The sequence below is a fragment of the Bos grunniens genome, chromosome 10 (assembly GCF_055505025.1).
Source record: "Bos grunniens cultivar Pamir isolate PY7600 chromosome 10, Bosgru_T2T1.0, whole genome shotgun sequence".
NCBI classification, from domain to species: Eukaryota; Metazoa; Chordata; class Mammalia; order Artiodactyla; family Bovidae; genus Bos; species Bos grunniens.
Window position 1 is genome coordinate 14,937,524 of NC_141174.1, and position 19,801 is coordinate 14,957,324.

At 53.2% G+C, this 19,801-nt stretch overlaps 1 protein-coding gene across 2 annotated transcripts; it reads left to right on the top strand.

Annotated features, from left to right (window-relative positions):
- Positions 1–1,696: 1,696 nt before the first annotated feature.
- On the top strand, positions 1,697–13,030 carry ZDHHC22 (zDHHC palmitoyltransferase 22). 2 transcript variants are annotated; one of them, XM_086318903.1, is made up of 3 exons: positions 1,697–3,069; positions 4,898–5,437; positions 10,396–13,030. In XM_086318903.1, the coding sequence occupies exons 2-3, from the start codon at positions 4,912–4,914 to the stop codon at positions 10,659–10,661; spliced, it is 792 nt and encodes a 263-aa protein (XP_086175029.1). In that variant the 5' UTR covers positions 1,697–3,069; positions 4,898–4,911; the 3' UTR covers positions 10,662–13,030. The 2 variants fall into 2 exon arrangements, with proteins under 2 accessions (XP_086175029.1, XP_086175030.1); XM_086318904.1 differs by lacking the exon at positions 1,697–3,069 and adding an exon at positions 3,149–3,644.
- Positions 13,031–19,801: the final 6,771 nt, after the last annotated feature.

Consider the following 19,801-nt stretch of genomic DNA (forward strand, 5'->3'; position numbering starts at 1 on the left):
TGGAATATTCTCTGTCTTAACACTTGAGGTGTAGGGCCAGACATTTGTATGGTTCCTCATCCAAGGGAGAAGCCGCTTACTGTGCAGTTTTTCTCTTTGTACACAACATTTTGAGGCAAATGGAATAATTGCCCCTGGGGAGGGAGTTCATTTTATTCAGATAACATCACCAAATAGCAAGATTTGTGGCACATATTTCTGAGAAAACGCTCAGCAGCAGTCAGATGCCTGTCTGTGTTCCTGCTCCCTTGGGATTGCCTGCAGGTAGAGTCATAGCTAACTATGAGAATATACGATAAGGGAGATGCAGAGTGTGGTTTATAAATTATTTTCTGATGCTGTTTATGGAGGATGAGACTATAGTTGGGGTGGATGATGGCGGGATGCAAGATCAATAGGAAATATGTCCTCATCAGACACTCCAAAGACCTTGGAACATAGCTACTTCTCTCAAAGTCCAGAATCAATTCATCACTGATACACTTGTACTCAGCATCCCTTCTGGACGAACCATCATGTTAGGAGACATGGAGGAGACCCCCAAATACTTCCCACATAGACCAGGAGCTCTCACTTTAGTTGGAAAGATAAGATGTTCTTGTGAATAAAGATAAGAGCCCAGAAGAGAGACAGGCAGGAGGAGGAAAAAGCTAACACTGTCCAATCTCCTGCCAGGACGAGGCACTTATTTTATCCCATTTGACCATCACCATCACAAGGTAACACCTTCATCTAATTTTATGGATGAGAATACTAAGAGCAGAGAGGTAAGATGACTTTGCTCCAGGTGCCACAGCAGCGGTCAGGGGCAATAAAGTGTCCGTTCTTAGTCTGCTTAATTTTGATGGGGCCAGAACTGAAGTTTTCAAATTGCCTTCCCTATTGATTTTGTCAGAGATAATCACCAACTTTAGAAAAACAAAATAACACTTGGCTGTCCTTCCTCTTCCCCAGTTCACTGAGTGGGGGAGGGGAGTGCTGGGGAACCAGCTCTAGACTTGAAGCTTTAATGTCCTTTTCGGTTGATAAACCATATTTCTAAGCAAATAATTGCTCTTGTCCATTTGTGTTTTCAAGGCCAGATCTCCATCTCTTTCCTGGCTGAATGCTCCCTTCCCCCACCAACATCTTCCCACGTTCCTTAGCTTCTCCTTTCTCCCTCTCCTTCCCTCCCCTTACACACACACACACACACAATCAGACACACACCTTCCCACCACACACCCATATGCAAAATAAAATTAGAAATACCGCCTGACTCTCAAGGTATTTAGGGAATGGAGATCTTCAATCAATACAGCCAAGTCCTCCATTCCCTCCCTCCCAAGCCAGGGTGAGAGGCAGACAGAGCTTCTGAAAATGGTCCAGACAGCCATGATCTTGACACAGACTCTAAAGGAAAAAAAAAAAAAGACCATTTGTGCTTTCCTGTGCCTGCCCTCTGGCCATCAGGTCTCACAGGGCTGCCAGATTCTCAGAGGCCAACACCTGGCAAGCTGTTCTTTTGCTTATATGTAAGACCCTTGCAGAACACAAAAAGGTTTCCTGGTTGTCTTTTTCATTTTGATGCCTACCGTTAAAATACAGAGAAAATAGTATCTGATGCTTCAAAAATATAGGCTGAGCTGATAAGCATATTGTCCTCATTTTAAGGGCTTATTCTTGTTTTAATCAACCAGTTGAGGAAGCAATAAACAATTACTCGTTTATGATGTTTGCCTTCATCCAGAGGAGTGTAACAGGGTAGTGGGGTGATCTCTGACACCTCAAGAAGCCGAGGTGGTGGTGGTGCCCATATTCCTGCAGGGGTTCTAAAACCCTCTCTGCTCCCTCCAACCTCCATCTGACACACACTGGCCAACTGTCCCCACCCTCTTGGTGCCGCTCAGTACCTACCTCAGACTAGTGGGGTCAGAAAAAAGAAAGGAATTAGGAGGAGTGAGATGGGGCCAAGACTCCAGGCAGACGCTCCTGGTTCAAGCTGTTCAAGCTCTGTGTCTGGATAAATGGTTCAGTTATATCCCTTTCTCCCAAGTCAGAGCTCCCTCTGGGTCTCAGGGTGATGCTGGGCTGTGTAGAGGCTGAGAGCAGCTACATTAGTTCAAATCCAGGCTCTGCCACTTACCCGCCGTATGTCCTTGGGCATGTGAACTTAGCTCCTCCGTGCCTCAGTCTCCTTATCCATACAACGGACGTCACAGAGCTTCTGCTGAGGATGAACAAAGCTGCCTCATGCTAAAGGCTTAGCATAGTGCCTGGTTCCCAGTAAGGGCCCAACAAATAGAGTCAATAATTACAAATGAATGCTCAAATAGCGTTCACCCTGTGCAGGCACGGTTTAAGCTCTTTACATAGATTGTTGTCATATAAGCTCACTTCTCTCTTTTACAGATGGAGAAACTGGAATCTGAAGATCACCCAGCTGTGAATGATGGACATTCAGACCCTGGGGCAGACAGGCTCCAGGGTCGGGGCTCTCAAGCCATCACCACAAGGACACTGATCTTCAAGGGTGGTCGCCCCCCAGGGAAAAGCTGAACTCCTAATCCCCTCCGATTTCCTCAGTATGAGAAGGACGGGAGAGGATGGAAGGGTCTCAGCCACAGTGGGGAGGGAAGGAGCAGATGACGATGAGGGAGCCTCCACATCAGGGCTGAACCCAGAGCTCACAGCTGGACTGGTGGCTGAAGTCAGGCGGGGAGCCCCAGCCCGCTCCAGAGGAACGAGGTGGGGGAAGGTTGGGGAGGGGAGCAAGTCCACGAAGCTGAGCGGGGTGGCCAGAGCGCCGCCCCCAGGAGGGAAGGGAGGGTTGGCGGGGCTCTGGGAAGGGCGGGGTGGCGGGGGGATGCCCAGCTGCCGTCCCCGCCGCCTCCTGGCCCCCACTCGCCGGCGCCCAAGTGGGAGGACGGCAGCTGCCCGCTCCCTCCTCCCGACACCCCCGCTACCTGCCCGGTCCCCCAGCGAAGCGTGAGGAGGCTGAGAGCCCGTGGGGCCGAGCCCGCAACTTTGCAGCCTCGGGGAGGGCGAGAGCCGGCGTCCGGGGCTCCTCTTGTCGGCGACCAGAGCACGGTGAGTTCCTCTCCCCACCCGCTCTGCGGCGGCGCGGGGGGCGGCTTCCCGGGCGTCTGGGAGGCGGTGGCCGCCCAGCCCGCGGCCGCCCGCGCTGTCTGTCTCGCCGGGGCCCCGGCTGTGCCTCCCTTCTCGGCGGGCGAGGCCGGCGCCAGTGCTGAACGGACAGCTCCCCGCGCGCTAGGGCCGCCCGGGCGGTCCCCGCGGTCCCTTCTCCCGCTCGCGGCTGGGGCTGCGGCCGCCGGCCGTGCGCCCCTCGCAGCCCCCAGCCCGTCCTTCTTCCCGGCGCCGCGGCGCATCTGGAAGCTGCTCCCGCGGCCCCCCTGGCGACCGGCGTGGGGAAGACACTTGCTTCTCGCCGGAGCCTGGGTTGCCGGCACTCTGGGGGTGGGCAGAGCCGCCGCCGCCGCAGCCCCCCCCGGAGCGTCTGGCGGAGGGGCGGTGAGGGGCCCCCAGCGACCAACCCCAGTGGTCTCAGCCCTGCGCCGAGACCCCCGCCGCTGACAGAGGCCCGCGGTCCCTACGGCGGCCGCCAGTCTCCTGGGGGCTCCGGCACCTGCAAAGGCGACTCCAAGGTGATCAGTCACCCGATTGGCACGGGACAGCCTGGACCGAGGCCTCATGGCATTCGCCCATCCTGGGTGCAACAACCCTTCCTAGAACTTTTCTCGAGTCTCAGGCTCGCCTACTCCCGAGCCCCTGGAAAAGTTCTCGCGGGCGCCCAGAATCCTATTTTTCAGTGGCTTCCGAAGCTGGGCAGGAACCGGGACTGTGAGGGGCGAGGGGGGATAAATGTATTGGTGCGGGGCTGCAATCCGCGGCGGGGGTAGGTCCGCTGAAAGGCTGGCCAAGCAACCACTTCTGTGCCCGGGGAGAGCTTGTTGGCATCGAAAGGGTTTCGGCGGCGCCATCGGGGTTGTTTGGGTTTCTCGCACCAGGAGGGCGGGAGGCAGGCGCAAAGTGGGTGGCGGTGGGAGGGGGCGCAGGGGGATTTTAATTTCGTCGCCTCTTTGCCAAGAAATAGCTAGGGCAGTCAGCAGTCGGAGAGATGGACTGAGCAAAACCAGCTGACCCTGGTATTCCGGTGTGCCCCCCCACCCCCGCCTCCTAAATGTGTGTGTGAATGTATTGATTGTTGTCATTGATTTTTCTAAGAAGCCAGGTGGCAGCGGCTGCTATGTGTACACTCAGACACACACAAACACAGATACACAGGCGCACACACAGATTACACACATAGAATCACACACAAGGAACAGCCCCCCACACCCCATGCAAACATCAGGGGACCCACAGGCACATGTACCCCCAAAGCTCTTTGGGGTATGGGTAAGATTGCTGAGTACTGCTCAAGATGAGGGGTGGGGCAGAGAAAGGGGAGGTGAAACAGGATCGTCAGGAGGTCATTTCCATCTGCCCCCACCCCAGATCTTCTGCTTTGTCCTCCTAGGGGTCGGAGGGAGAAATCTCAAACCCAGGCACGTTTCCACTGCCATAGAGGAGAAGAGCCCTAGCTCCCCTCCCCCATCCCATCTCCTACAGACTAGGAACAAGCCCTTGACCTAGCCTTCCTCCTGCCTGACTCCCGGGGGGCTCCAGGGTGCTGAGGTTGCTCAAAAATGGAGGAGGCAGACACCAGGACGTAGGGCTTGGCCCCCAGAGGCCATGGTGATCTCAGGGTGTCATGCCTGCTGGGTCACGGTTAGGGAGAAGAGGAGGGGCGATCTAAGGGACGTGGATTTTCATGGAGCAGAACAGACAGAACTGGGGAGCACCCTAGGGCACCCTCGGGACACTGCGGTAAGTCTCCCTCTCCTTGGACCCTTAGGAATGTGATCGAGGATGCTGGCCCTGAGGCTGCTCAACGTGGTGGCCCCCGCCTACTTCCTGTGCATCGCCCTGGTGACCTTGGTGCTGCAGCTCTTCCTGTTTCTGCCCCGCATGCGTGAGGACCCCACGGCCGCCCGCCTCTTCTCGCCCGCCCTGCTCCACGGGGCGCTCTTCCTGTTCCTCTCCGCCAACGCCCTGGGCAACTATGTCCTGGTCATCCAGAACTCCCCGGACGACCTGGATGCCTGCCAGGGGGCTGAGGCCAGGAGGGCCCTGTGCCCCCCGCCCAGCACCCACTTCTGCCGCGTGTGCGCCAGAGTCACCCTGAGGCACGACCACCACTGTTTCTTCACCGGCAACTGCATCGGAAGCAGGAACATGCGAAACTTCATCCTGTTCTGCCTCTACACCTCGCTGGCTTGCCTCTACTCCATGGTGGCCGGCGTGGCCTACATCTCCGCGGTCCTGTCCATCTCCTTCGCCCACCCCCTGGCCTTCCTCACGCTCCTTCCCACCTCCATCAGCCAGTTCTTCTCTGGTGAGTGGGCCTTGGCAGGCAGGTTGGGCCCTACATGGACACCTTCCACCTCAACCCTACATTTGCCAGGTTTAGCAAATAATATACAGGATGACCAGTTACACTGTAATTTCAGATAAAACAATGCTTAACTTTTCATTACAAGTATTTCCCGAATATTGCAGGGGATACATTCATACTAGTTTTTTTGTTTGTTGTTTGTTTTGTTTTGTTATCAATTTGAAATTTAAACTAACAGGGCATCTATGTCACCTGGCAACCTCTCTCTCCACCCCCATCCTCATTCATTATCTCATTGGGTGCCACTGTCCATGCGCTCATAGAACTGTGGCCATCCAGGTAATACATCTGCTCTGTAGCAGGCAGGGCTGAGTGCTGGCAATCCCTCCATGCAGCCTGGAGGTAGCCCCACGCTATGACCTTCCTCTGCCTGGACGCCAGTCCGGCTCACTCATTCCTCCAAGGACTTTGGCCTCTAAAGATCTTGCCAACCAACTACAGGAGGGTTGACCAGGGTGCTGGGCCAGTCCTGCCCTTCTACCCATTATATTTGACCCCACCAGGTTGTTCTCCGGTCTACAGATGGCTCAGAGCAAAGAGCACCCTGGTTGGAGTTGTAGTCATATTTAATGACTCCATCTTCACACCAGTGTCATGGGACTGGCGGGGCATCTGACCCTCCAGGAGGCTCTTACACCTGTAGGAGTCAGGTGTGTGTGGGCCCTCACACTGGGGTCAGCTAGGCACCCTGGTGAGGGCTGTACCTTGTAAAGTGTACCCCAAGGAGACTGGGGTATCAAGGCCCAAAGGGACCTGGCCCCTGGTGGCAGTTCTTACCACCTTACCTGGCCTTGAAATCTGCCCTGACCTCATTTCCTTCACTTCGCCCACCCTGGCCCTGACTGTCTTGGTTCTTACAATCAGTAGCATATATATATATATATATATAGACAGGTAGCCGTGTGTGTATGATGTTATTTCCGTTTCTCATGAAGAAACAGACTCAGATGGGATCAAATGGCTGTCCAGTATCTTTATTTACGAATGACAGCCTCTGGCCTGCCTCCCAGGTCTTTATAGACAACACACAACAGCTCAGGACAAATGGTTTGTGTCCTCCCCCACTGACCTTTCAGGGACAAAGAAAGACAGAATACAGCTACTTCCACTGAGAACCCCAAATGGTTGTGGTATGTCTGGGCTGGATGCTCATATGAAATTCTGCTCTACTCTGGGGAAGCAGCATCTTGGTCTTTCGTTGGGGCTGTAGCCCAGTCCTTAGACAGAGAACTTGGTGCCATTTGGCAGTGGGAACACAGAGGCCCAGGAAGGACTCAGCAATGAGGGCTGTCTTGAGGGCTGGTGGTTGAGTTGGGCCCAGAACTCAGAGCTCTCGGGGCCTTCTGGACCCAGGCGGGCGCCAGCATGGGAGGCTGCCGGGGACTGAAATAACCAGGCTGGGGGAGGGCAGGTGGGTGGGTTAGGGGGTGGAGTGTGAGCACAGCAGGTGGAGGAAGGAGGAGAGCCAGAGAGCCTGATAACACTTCCTTTTCCAAGTAGTCTTATTCACATAAAAATGGATGCTTCCTAAGGGAGGATGTTGAAATGGTTTGATTTGAGATAAGCCTGGCCTTGAGGACTGTCCATATGTGCTAGGTTTGGGAGACAGGAAAGTAAGGAAGAGAGACCTCTTGCTTTAATCTGATGGGGAAACAGAGCCAGTCAGTCCCTTTCTTGGGGCCCAGATCCTGGTTCCAGCAGAAGAATAAGCCCCACTATCTTTTACCTCCTCGCCAGACCCCCTAGTAAAGGAGGCCTCGATTTCTAATCTCCAACTGTCTCATCTCACCTTCCTCCTTTGCCAGGCTTTCATCTTTCCCCTTGGAGAAGGGAATGGCAACCCACTCCAGTACTCTTGCCTGGAGAATCCCATGGATAGAGGAGCCTGGCAGGCTACAGACCACGGGGTTGCAAAGAAGTCAGACATGACTGAGCGACTAACACACACCCACACACACACACACACACATCTTTCCCCTTGCCAGCCTTTCTCTCCCCTGCCCTTACACACACCTCCCCTATTCAGCTTCTCCCTCACTTCTTAACACAAATGGTTGAGGCTCCCCCCGACTTCTCATCTGCTCAGGAAGCTGGGTGGATAGGAGGGTGTTAAAAGGAACAAAGTTGCCCAGGCTGACCTGTCCTCAACTGTGGGGCTGCTCCTAAAGCAGATCTGCCACCAGAGTATGGGATGGCTGCGAATGTGGGCCCTGGGGGCGAAAACTGGGATGGGTCTTCAGATGGCTACTGCCCACACACCCTCAGTTGGTGCCAGAGAAGGACTGGCCAGTGACATTTTTAGAAGTTGTTCTTTCTTTTGGCTTTATGGGACCACGCAGGTTGTGTCACCTCTCTGAGCCTCATTCTTCTCATCTGAGAAATGGAGGTGATGCCATCTGACCTGTGTTCATGGCACTTGGAAAACTATGCCAGTGTGGTAGGTGCCAAAAAAATCCAGTGGACAAATAAAAAGGTTAATGTTTGTTGGGCAAACTGTATGTGCTACTCACCATGCAGATCTTATTTCAGCCTATCCTCAGGACAAGTCTGTAAGATAAGTATTATTATATAATTCTTAAAGACTCAGCAACCAAAGGTTAACGAGGATAAGTTGCTTTGGAACACACAGTATCAAACCCAAGATTTGGACTCAGGGCTCCTAGCATCCAGAGCCCATATTCTTCCTACCATACTGCTTTCCTGGGGCTGCCCCTCTGAAGTTGCTTCTTGATGATTGAGCCACTTTGGGAGGGAGGGAGCTTCTTATCCCTGGATGGATGTTAAAGATCTGGGTGACGTTCTGTCAAAGGTGCTTGGTGGGAAACCGGGCTGGAGAGACTGGATGGTGTGACCGTTTCAACCCATTAGGAAAATTCTGTGATTTTCTAAAAGGAGCAGAGCTATTATTAAATAGTTCAGAGGAGCTGAGGCGGCCAGGCTAGGCATCTTCAAACATTTTGAGAGAAAACAGATCCCCAGAATAGCCTTTTATAGCTGCTGCAAGGGGCCAAGGCAAGGCCACAAGGTCTTTTCTGTATGCCTTGATTTGTGTCAGAAAAAAAGCCTGTGGAAAACAGCTTCCGTCAGCCCAGGCTTGTCCCTGAGGCTGCGTTGCAAGGCAGGCTTGTGGTTGACAGCTCTGATGTTCGCACATCCCAGCTTGCAGGCCCTCTTTGCCTGTCAGCATTCCTGCACCCCAGAGGGCACCGTGGTCCCAGGGTCCTTCATCCTACACGTGGCTGCCTGAGCTAACCTGACGAGGAAGAAGTGGGTCAGAGGCATGGCACAGCCCAAAGTGAGCCTATTCCACTGCTGTTCCCTGCTCCCAGTGCAAGCCAGCTGGACTGAGCGTCCCATCCCTTGGGCAGTGGGACTTATCTGTCCCCAAGTTTGCCAAGAGAAACTTGCTATCAAATCTCCTAGGGCTGAGGGCAAGACAGGGATGCTAATGAGCAAACCTGAGTCATATCCACATCCTCTTGGTTGCTGGGTCCAGCATTGCTCAGATTGGAAAAGTTTTAAAAGCCCAGCCCTCAGGAATCTGGAAATGGAAGCTAGGGGAGATGAGAAGAGGTCCTTGGGGGTCAGGGGAAACTGGAGAAGGGAGGTATATGGTTGAGATTTGCAGGGATGAGTAGGTTGTAAGGTGGGGTCTCTGGCAGGCACTTGCATCTCACTGGAGGGAGTGGTGGTGAGCTTGCCCTGCAGGAGAGAGGGGCTGAGGAGGGCTTTTGAGTTCTCTGCTAGGCCCACTGCCCTGATGGCTGGGCAGGTGGAGGCTGCCAAAGTTGTAAATCAGCCAGGTCTCCAAGCCCTGGAAAGGAGAAGGAGAAAGCTTGATGGTCTTAGGAGTTAAACTTGAGCCTCTTTTGGAGGTAATCTCCTTATCTGTGAAGGATGCTGAGCAGGGAGGGCTGAGCTGAGTGTGAACCAGAATGCTGGCCACTGGGCACACAGTGTCCCTGAATGATGCAACCCTGTGGAATTATTGCTATTCTATCCACTTTACATTATGAGCAAACTGCAACTCAGAGAGGTTAAGAAACTTGTGAAAGGCCACAGAGCTGGGAGATTCAAACTTAGCAAGGACCGACCACTCCAGCTCGGAAGGAGAATGGTGAATCACTTACTCAGTGGATGTTTAAGCCAGTCATGCAGAGTGCTGATTTAGAGGGGTTTAATGGAGGTTCAGCTCAAGGCAGGGGGCTAGACTGACAACCTTGGGGGCCTTTTCCAGCCTTAGCAAGCTCTGATAGGACAGCTCTGGTCGAAAGTTCCAGTGGCCATACTGTCCTCTTTTTAACATTGATAATTGAATTATCCTCTGCACTGCCCTGAAGCTCGTGACTTCTTCTTGATGACGAGGCCCTGTTCTCCATCATGCTGTCACTTTCCTGAATCCTCCCAGCCAGTGCTCACAGCTCCGAAGTCAGCAGGCTTTGCAGTCCAGACAGTTGCCCAAGCACCATCTCCCTGTCCAGGGTCTTCAGCTCACCCTTCTCTCCTTCTGAGAAAACCCCCTTCTCCCTGTTTCTAGCCCCCAAAGAGAAGGCAGAGAGACAGATGGGAAGCACTGACCCTGAGCAAAGGTTAGCATCTAGGCACTGCCCATAGGAGTTTCCTTTCCTTCTCCCCCACGTCCCCAGCGCTCCTCTCTCGCCTCAGAAGCCATCAGCACTAAGAAAAAGTTAGGACAACTAGTCCTCTCCCTCGCCACAGCGCTGAGACTGCTACAAAATGTAGTTTCAGTCTCATTCATCTCCCTCTCTCCGGAGCGGAAAGCGCCTGCCTGGATCGCAGTCTCCTACGTGGCCAGAATGTAAAGTGAGTCTGGTGTTTCCCCGCCCTCTGCAGGAGCTGTCCTCGGTTCTGAAATTTGTTTTCCCCGCCCTCTGCAGGAGCTGTCCTCGGTTCTGAAATGTTCGTCATCCTCATGCTTTATCTCTGGTTTGCCATTGGCCTGGCCTGCGCTGGCTTCTGCTGCCATCAGCTGCTGTTGATTCTCCGGGGGCAGACCCGCCACCAGGTGCGGAAGGGGGTGGCGGTGAGGTCCCGGCCTTGGCGCAAGAACTTACAGGAGGTCTTCGGGAAGAGGTGGCTGTTGGGCCTGCTGGTCCCCATGTTCAATGTTGGAAACGAGAGCTGCAAGCAGCGGGACAAGTAGCAGGTGCTCCCATCACTCCTCTGCGTGTGTGTGTCTGTCTTGACTCCTTGTGAACATGAGACCACAGCACCCCGTCTCCACCCATGACCCACTACAACTTTGGACTGGTAAGGTCCTAGCATCCATCCCTGGTCTATAACACCAGAGAACTGTGTTGGTTCTCAAGGAGGAAAGATGGCCACCCAGGCATTGCTAGGCTCCCCCATGAGCCAGCCTGGTGGCTGATTACTGCTCAGAGGCCTCTGTTTTTGTTTCCATCCCTTGGGTGCCTGCTTTCCCCCTCTGCCTGGTCCATACACTCTCTACCAAGTCTCTTGTCATCATTGCTATCCGCTAGAGCTTTTCCTTTCAACCCTAGACTAGGAGTGGGGAGCGGATTCTTACTGCTGGTATGATGCTCCCTAAAGGCCTGAAATCTGGCAAAAATGTTTAGAATGACCACGGGTGAGAGGCAGCCAAGTCAGCTCTGCCAACTGCTAGTGAGGTTGGGAAAGGAGGATCGTGTGTCCTCGTCTCTGTGGAACTGTGGACAGTGGAAGGAAAAAAGAACTCAGTAGCTTGCTGCCCAGCCCCCAAGTTGCAAGGCCTTTTCTCTGGGAGATAGAAGCCAACAGCCTGAGATTTTCCAGCTGCTGTCTCCTGTCCTCCCCACCCGAGCTGGGCCCCCCAGCCCAGTCCAGGACCTGGCTGGATGCTTCTTTTCCCTGGCACTCTTCCAGCCTTTGCCATTGGTCTCCAAACTCCAGGTCTTCCATAGATGATAGGAAGACAAGGGAGAAGGGAAGGGAGATACTGATGAATGAGAGAGGTGTGTGACTACACAGCCACATAGATGAGGGCACGTGTACATGTCTGTGTGTGTGTGGGGTGGCTGGTGGTGAGGAATGTTGTTACGAAAATAGAGTCAGAATAGGAGGAGAGAGGGTCACGCAGAGATTGGGCACTGGAATATTTTAGGACTGAGAATGAGGGTTGCAAATGGGCTTATTTCTGAAGGACATTCTAGCAGCTAAAGCTGCTCAATGTTTGAATGGTTGCCTGGGGATATAATGAGTGTCCCACAACTGGAGGTATTCCAGAAGGGACTGGGCAGTCATCTAATAGGTGTGCTGTGGAAGGAATTTCTGCTCAGGGCCAGGGAAAGGAAGCTCCTTTCCACCCCACGACTCCAGTGTCCTCTTCCTGAGCACAAAAGGACCCCTTGCCAGGTCAGGAGGCAAGGCGTGCTGCAGAGATGCCTGGGAGTTATTTGCTTTCATAGAGGATGAGGCAGGTAGGGAGGGGTCTGAAAATCATGATGCAAACTTTCAGGACCACTGGGTATTAATGCTAGTTGAGGGTGTCAGCATTTGAGATCAGGGGCATGGAGCCATTTCCGGAGCAGGTTGGGGCAGTGGTGGGGAAAGCAAAGCTGGAAGGGGATGCTCAACTCCGAGGAGGGAGACAGGAAGAGTTGAGGCTCAAGAAGGGGGGAGCAGAATATAGGGGTGCAAATAGGAGACCAACCCTGACTGACTCGGGATGAAGGCGCTGCTGTGCGTTCCGGGGCCCAGATGACCAGACCCCTGGGTTATATGAGGGAGTGGAGACAACACAAATGATCCCTCCTGACTGGGTCCCAAGGCCGTTCTGCCATCCAGCCTGCTGAAGCCCAGACTCTGCAGCGTCCAGCTGGTGGTCACAGCGACCCTGACCATGGCTGCACAACACCTCACAACACCTTGAGCTCTTGAGCAGAGCTTGGGAAGTTTCTGCCTTCATGCCTCCAGAGAACTGATGTAGTAACAGTGCCTCCCGCTCATACTTCTCCCTCTTATATTCATGCATTCATTCATGCCTCCTGCTGTATTTATTGAGCACCAACTATGTGCCAAGTCTCTATCAGGCACTGGTATACAACACTGAACAAGATGGTGAGATCCCTGCCTCTGGGAGCATCCCGTTGCTGTCCCCATGCACTGACTCCCACCCCCTGAAAAATGGTTACTCTGCTGTCTCGTTAGACAGCAGGACAGGTCATTTGGAGGGGAAGGATGTGGCAAAGGGGGTGAAACGGGGCTCCCAGGCTTCCAGGATGGAGGGGTTATTGGGGGGGGGAGCATGCTCACCCTCAGTTCTGACCACACTGAAGCAGTGGGAGTGGAAGAGGAGCAGGGAGACCCCAAAACTCAGGCTTGGAAGCCAGCCCTGCCATGCTCCAACTCCTGGAGGCTCAGCCCTTGTGAAGGAGCAAAAGACAGATGATGCAGGGAGTCATCTCCTGGCTGGTGGTGGGGAGGTTGCCAGGTGTGGGGCTTGAGTAATATTTGTACACATGGCTGAATATTGTCAGTAAAGAACATCAATAAAATATGTGGTTTTAAATTGGATTTGACGTGGTTGCTTTGGCAATGTCATTGGTAGCAGGGCTGGCCAGGCTGGAATGCACAGACACAGTCATACTAACTGCTAAAATGCTGAAGGTAAGAATTAACAATGCTTCTGTCCCAGCAGGTAAATACCCACTGTCCATAATCCACCTCTGCTCTCCCAGCTGCTCCTGCTCCTCCCCTGGGGTCCCGGGCTCTCCTCGCAAGTCAGCAATGAAAAGGGCAATGCCTGGCAGCTGCATGGGACCCCCAGGACCCTGCTCCTGCCCTTCAGCCAGTGCCCATTGTGAGGGGTCAAGGTTGTGCTGTGTGGCTGGTAAAAGCGTGGGCATCACCTGGCTGGAGACAGGTCTGCATGCTAGGATCTGCGGACCCACAGGCACCAGGGATGGAATGGCTAACCCTGCCTCCTCCTCCCTCTCCTTCCCATGTCAGAGGACAGCTGAGGAGTCCACCCAGTCTTCCATCTCATCCAGAACTCAGCAGCACTGAGAATCAGCCAGGGAGCCCTGCCCTCTCGGCTCCTACAGTATCAGGACACCTTGAGCTACCCAGCCCTGGGAGCTGCTTGAGGGCATTGAGGCCTGAGGGAGGGCCTGGCCCCTGAGAAGGTGAGTGGACATAACCTCTGATGGTATCCAAAGACCTGCAGGCCTGGACTGATGGCGGACACAACTGCAAAGTGCTTGCTACTTGGGCTGTTGGAGAACCTCCAGCCTAGGCCAGTGTTGTATACAGTCTGCACTCCCTGAATGCTCACCACCAGGCAACCAGCAAGGCAGCCCCTAGATACGCTGGGGCAGGTGGGGAGGGGGTGCATGGAGTTGCGGTCAGTCCTCAGCACTTTCTAGAGCAGGAGCCATCTGTACTCCACCAGGCAGAGACATCTGCCTTGTTCACCATCTTGCCCTGGATGCCACCGGCGGCTAAGCACATAGCAGATGATTGATAAACACTGACCGAATGTTTGCACAGGTCAGTGCTTATTCGCACGTCCCATATGTCTTCTTCCCCTAATGTGCCCAGCACTGGATTCTGCACACAGTGGGGCTAGAAGACAGATGAGACAGCTGTTCTCCAAGGGTTCACACCCTGGGAGAGGTTCCTGGGAGTGCTCGGAGGAAGGAGAGAGAATACCCAGATGTAGGGGACTTCTGGGTGGGTAGGGTAAGGTAGGGGAGGGTAGATGAGGTCTCAGCAGGTGGAGGGACCTGGGGAGGGCTGCCCGGGTGGAGGGAACAGGCCTGGAGCCTTGGAGTGAGTGTGGAATGGTAAGCATAGGGGACATTACAGAAGGAGTTAAGGCTAAGAGATGGGACCTGAGCAGAGGGGCCTTGAATGCCAAGCTAAGAAATCTAGAATGAATTTGACAGGTCATAGGGAATACTTTGGCTACCTGATGCAAAGAACTGAGTCCTTGGGAAAGACCCTGATGCTGGGAAAGATTGAAGGCGGGAGGAGAAGGGGAGGACAGAGGATGAGATGGTTGGATGGCATCACCAACTCGATGGACATGAGTTTGAGCAAGTTCTGGGAGTTGGTGATGGACAGGGAGGCCTGGCGTGCTGCAGTCCATGGGGTCGCAGAGTTGGACACAATTGAGCGACTGAACTGAACTGACTGAGGGAACCATTGAAGGTTTGAGCAAGGGGATTACCTGATTAGATCTAGAATTCAGAAATGGAGCCTTGGCAGGTAGACTGGAAGTGGGAGGGACCCGATAGGAGGCATTTGCCACAGTCTGAGTGTAGTGTAACCAGGGTCTGGGTGGTTAGCGGCTGTGGGCTGGTAAGGAGGGGGGATGCCAAAGCCACTTCACAGACAGGGAGCATGACCAGAGAGCTACTGGGGAAAGATCCAAAGTGATCCTGAAGGGTAGAAGTGGGGTGATCAGGGTGCCCTCTAGAGGCAGGCCAGCAGGAGCCCTGGAGTTGGGAGAACGTGACTCTAGGTGGGGTCCTGGGTGGGGTTCAGGGCCCCCTGAAGCACTTTGACACTGTCACTGGCCCATCATTGGCTGGCAGTTGATGGTGTCACTAATAACCACCCTGCAACCCTGAGTGGAAGAAGAGGGTCAGAGCTTACTTTAACGTACAACTCTCTGGCTCCCAAAACCGGGGGTCAGGAACCATCTGCCCGTGGCAATAGAGGTCACAGGTCCTCTGGCCTCCACACCCAGTATCAGATGGAGTGATACACTGGGCTCCTCAATGTTCAAGAACCAAAGGAGCTTTGGGATAACGATGTACTTGAGGAGACCTAAACCATATCGCCCTCACTGTAATGAGGAGCCAGTCCTAGGTCCTAGCAGGCATCTTTCAGCCAGTCTCCTCCCCTAAGAACACAGCTGTCCCCGTCATTCCATGCATTTGGCCCCCCAAGTTTCCTGGCTCCTTTCTGTTACCCTGCATCTTCCGACTGGCCTCACTGCTCCCCCTGCTTCTGGGCATGCTCTCAGGGATGCTTGAGAGGCAGCCCCTCCTGCTGGGGAGAAAGGAGGGCTGGGCAGGGAGCAAGGATACCTGGCTCCCATCTTATCCCAGGTGCTATAGAGGTGAGGCAGAACCCTGGTCCTGCTCACCAGCCAAGGTGAGCCTGTTGGTGTGGTGAGGTGGGGAGGGGAGCTCAGCTGTTCTTGATGTTGGTCTCTGCTTCTGCCTTCTTCCTCCCTCTCTGGGTGGTGCAGGCCCAGCTTCTCCACTCATTCCTTAAACTTTCATTGATGCCGACCCAATGCCAGGCAAGATGCCAAGAACCAGGCAGGTGAAGACGACTGAGACCCATTGCTTAATCTAGGGGAGTTCACTGGCAAGACAACCAATGACAGATGGTTGTGGTTCCCACGTATGAGAGCATAGATGGGAGGGAGAGGGACAAGGTGTTAGGGAAGCCTGGGGGAGAGCACTCACTGAGCCATGGGTAAGCTGGAAGACTGCCCAGAGGAGGTGACACCTGGCTCACACAGGATGAATAGGAGTTGGTTGGGCAGAAAAGCAAGGCTGTGGGTGGAAGTGGGGATGGGAAGGACTATCCAGAAGGAGGGATGCCAGGTGATTTCTGGGAATTTCAAGTCTCCATGTACGAGGGATGGGATCATGAGTAGGCAACGTGAGGCCACAGCTGAAGAAGGTTTTTAGTCTTGAGGGCACGTGCTCCCTGTCTCCTCCCTCTGATCACTTCTTATAAAACCTTGACTCAGCCTAAACCTTGGCTCCTCCTAGGTCCAGGCTGTCCCACTTGTGTGCATCAGGCACAAACTAATGTCTAGATCAGCAGGGTCCTCCAGGTTGGAGTCTAAGGCAGGGGGTCATGGTCATTGCTGAGAGTTTCAGCCTGAAGCTGCTGGAGAGCTCAACTGGGACCTCTTTCTGGGCCCAAAGAGGGGCCCCTGGGAACTCCCCCATCCCTCTTTCCTTCCCACCCAGACTCAGCAAATGGGGTTGGAGGAAACTGTTTCTGTCAAGATAGCCTCTGGGAGTAGAGTAGAATTGAAAAGCTGAAAACCCTGAAACGCAGGGAAGACTGCATGATGCACAATCTCCTGTCTTGACTGGTGAGGCCCACATGCCCCTTGTGGCGTGCTGCCCCCTGGTGGACAGCCCCACAACCACATGCCTCTTCCACCCGCCTAGCCCTCTCCCAGCCCCACCACATGCCATGGGGTATGTAGTCCAGCACTGGGGGGATCTTCCTCGACACTTGGCAGCTCTAACTGACTGCCTCCTGCGTGGGTTTGTCTCCCAACTCTACTGTAAGCCGTAGAAGGTGGGAGTGGAGATGATGGATTGCCCCGGATTCCCCCACACCTCGTGCAGAGTGTGGGCCACTGATGCTGCTCTTGCAGTAATTCTGCTGTGAGTGATAATGACCAACATTTTCTGAGCATTCTTTACCTGGCAGATCCTTATCATATACACACTCTACCCGCACTGTTTATTCCTCACAGTAACCCCTCGAGGTGTGCTTTAGTATTACCTCTGTTTTCCAGATAAAGGAACAGAGGCACAGAGAGGTTATATAATTTGCCCAAAGCCTTGTGGCAGAGCTGGAATTTGAACCCAGGCTGCCTGCTCCTGAGTTTATCCTTCTAACCTGACACTAGTTGGTCTTTCTACACGGACTGTTGTAGATACCCAATAAATTTCCTGCTGAAAAGTAACCACGAGTCGAGCTTTTATTCATCAACTCATTGACTGATGGATGCATCCAGCACATTTATTCAGCACTAGGTGTCACTTCCTGGTGGCTGAGACGGTAAAGAATCTGCCTTCCATTCAGGAGACCCAGGTTCGATTCGTGGGTCGGGAAGATCCCCTGGAGAAGGGAATGGTAACCCACTCCAGTATTCTTGCCTAGAGAATTCCATGGACAGAGGAGCCTGGTGGCCCACAGTCCATGGTGTCCAACAAAGAGTCAGACATGACTGAAGCGACTAAGCACGGACTCGCTATGCGATAGGCCCTGGTGGGGACAAAGAGGCCCAAGGCTCAGCCTCTGACTTCATAGAGCAGACAGTCAGCTGTGTAAGGTGGCCGTGCAGATGGAAACAGGCTGACTTCAGAGCCAGTGAGGTGAATCTGGTTCCTCCCAGACTGATGATGATGGCAAGCTGCCCTGGATGAAGCAGCTTCTTCTAGAGGCTGATTGTGGAGGCCTGAGGACAGTACAGGCTGGGGACCCTCCTCCAGGGCTCAGGGACAATGCCCAGCCAGCCGGAAAGGCCTGAGCTGTCTCTGGGCTGCTGCCCTCCCAGGCAGTGTTGTGGCGCCTGCAGGAGGGGACGAAGCGCTGCCAGGAGGCTGAGCTCAGCATCTCTCACACCCACCCCTGGGGACCAGAGCAGGGGAGGCACCAGAGACTCTGAGACGGCCTGGGCTCCGAGGAGAAAGCAGTGCATGCGTCAAAGCTCACCTACAACATACGGGGAGAGAGAAGCCTCCGCAGGGCCCGGAGGACAGCCCGAAGCGAGAGCACGTGGTAACGTCCTCCCGGCGGAAGGCAGCGGATGGCCCATGGCGCAGCAGACGGAGCCGGGCGCTGACCTGGAACCCTGAGCCGACAGAGCTGAGAGCCGGGGCTGGAGGCTTCCAGAAGGGAGCAGTCCTGTGTACGGGATCCTTTCCAGAGTCTCTGTCCCCAAATGCCCCTTTCTGGCCCTCTCGTAATGCCTGAAATCCCCACCACCAATATCTCCTTAAAAAAAATAGCACTGCCCTCATCACCACCAAATTCCTCCTTTCAAATTCTGGGATTGGCTTGAGCTGCTTTCCTTTCCTGTCTCATAGTGAGCTGAGAGTTGGGCCAGACATGGCCTGAATGGGGGATTTTCTCTTATTTTTTTGGCTGTCTTGTATCTTAGTTGCAGCATTTGGGATCCAGTTCCCCAACCAGGGATCAAACCTGGGCTCCCTGCATTGGGAGCAGAGTCTTAGCCACTGGACCACCAGGGAAATCCCTGAATGGGGGCTTTTAGATAGAGAGGAAGCGGGAGTGGCGTCCAAGACGTGGTGCTCTGAGGGGAAGGGGGACCCTGCATAAGCAGAAGTCAGGGTGGGGGGCTCACATATCCCCTATCCAGTAAGTGGCATCTTGGAAAGATCACCACACTGAGTCCAGAGTACCCAGGAGTTCTGATGCTGAGTCCCTGTGTGACCCCGGGCAACTCACTGTCATGACTGGACACTGGACTCTTTTTTTAAAATAGTTAAATATGCAATGTTTAAAACTGAAACCTAGACAGCATATTAAAAAGCAGAGACATTACTTTGCCAACAAAGGTCCGTCTAATCAAAGCTATGGTTTTTCCAGTGGTCATGTATGGATGTGAGAGTTGGACTGTACAGAAAGCTAAGGGCTGAAGAATTGATGCTTTTGAACTGTGGTGTTGGAGAAGACTCTTGAGTCCCTTGGATGGTAAGGAGATCCAGCCAGTCCATCCTAAAGGAAATCAGTCCTGAATATTCATTGGAAGGACTGATGCTGAAGCTGAAACTCCAATACTTTGGCCACCTGATGCGAAGAACTGACTCATTTGAAAAGACCCTGATGCTGGGAAAGATTGAGGGCAGGAGGAGAAGGGGACGACAGAGGATGAGATGGCTGGATGGCATCACCAACTCAATGAACGTGAGTCTGAGTGAACTCTGGGAGTTGGTGATGGACAGGGAGGCCTGGTGTACAGCAGTCCATGGGGTCGCAAAAAGTCGGATACAACTGAGCAACTGAACTGAATGCAATGTTTATTACTGTAATTCACAGTGTTTCAGGTATATAGCAAAGTGATTCAGTTGTATGTATATTTATTTATATGATTCAGTTGCGTGCATATATATATATATATTCTTTTTCAGATTCTTTCCCATTATAGGTTTTTACAAGATACTGATCCCTGTGCTATACAGTAGGTCGTTGTTTATTTTACATATGGCAGTGCATATCTGTTCATCCCAAATTCCTAATTGATCCCTCTCTCTTCCTTTCCACTTCAGTAATGATTAGTTTGTTTTCTATGTCTGTGAGTCTACTTCTGTTTTATAAATTAGCTCATTTGTACCATTTTTTTAATCCACATTTAAGTGATATCATATGACATCTCTTTCTCTGACTTATTTCACTTAGTATGATCGTCTCTGTCGCATCCGTGTTGCTGTAAATGGCACCATTTCATTCCTTCCGATGGTTGAGCACTACTCCGTGTAGATGTATATCATATATTCTTTATTCATTCATCTGTCAATGTACATTTAGATCGTTTCCATGTCTTGGCTATTG

What these genes read in the sequence shown, in the direction of transcription:
- ZDHHC22 (XM_086318903.1), top strand. Translation starts at nt 4,912, where the DNA reads ATGCTGGCCCTGAGGCTGCTCAACGTGGTGGCCCCCGCCTACTTCCTG. An exon ending in CATCAGCCAGTTCTTCTCTG is followed by an intron (nt 5,438 to 10,395) that starts GTGAGTGGGCCT and finishes CGCCCTCTGCAG; the next exon opens with GAGCTGTCCTCGGTTCTGAA.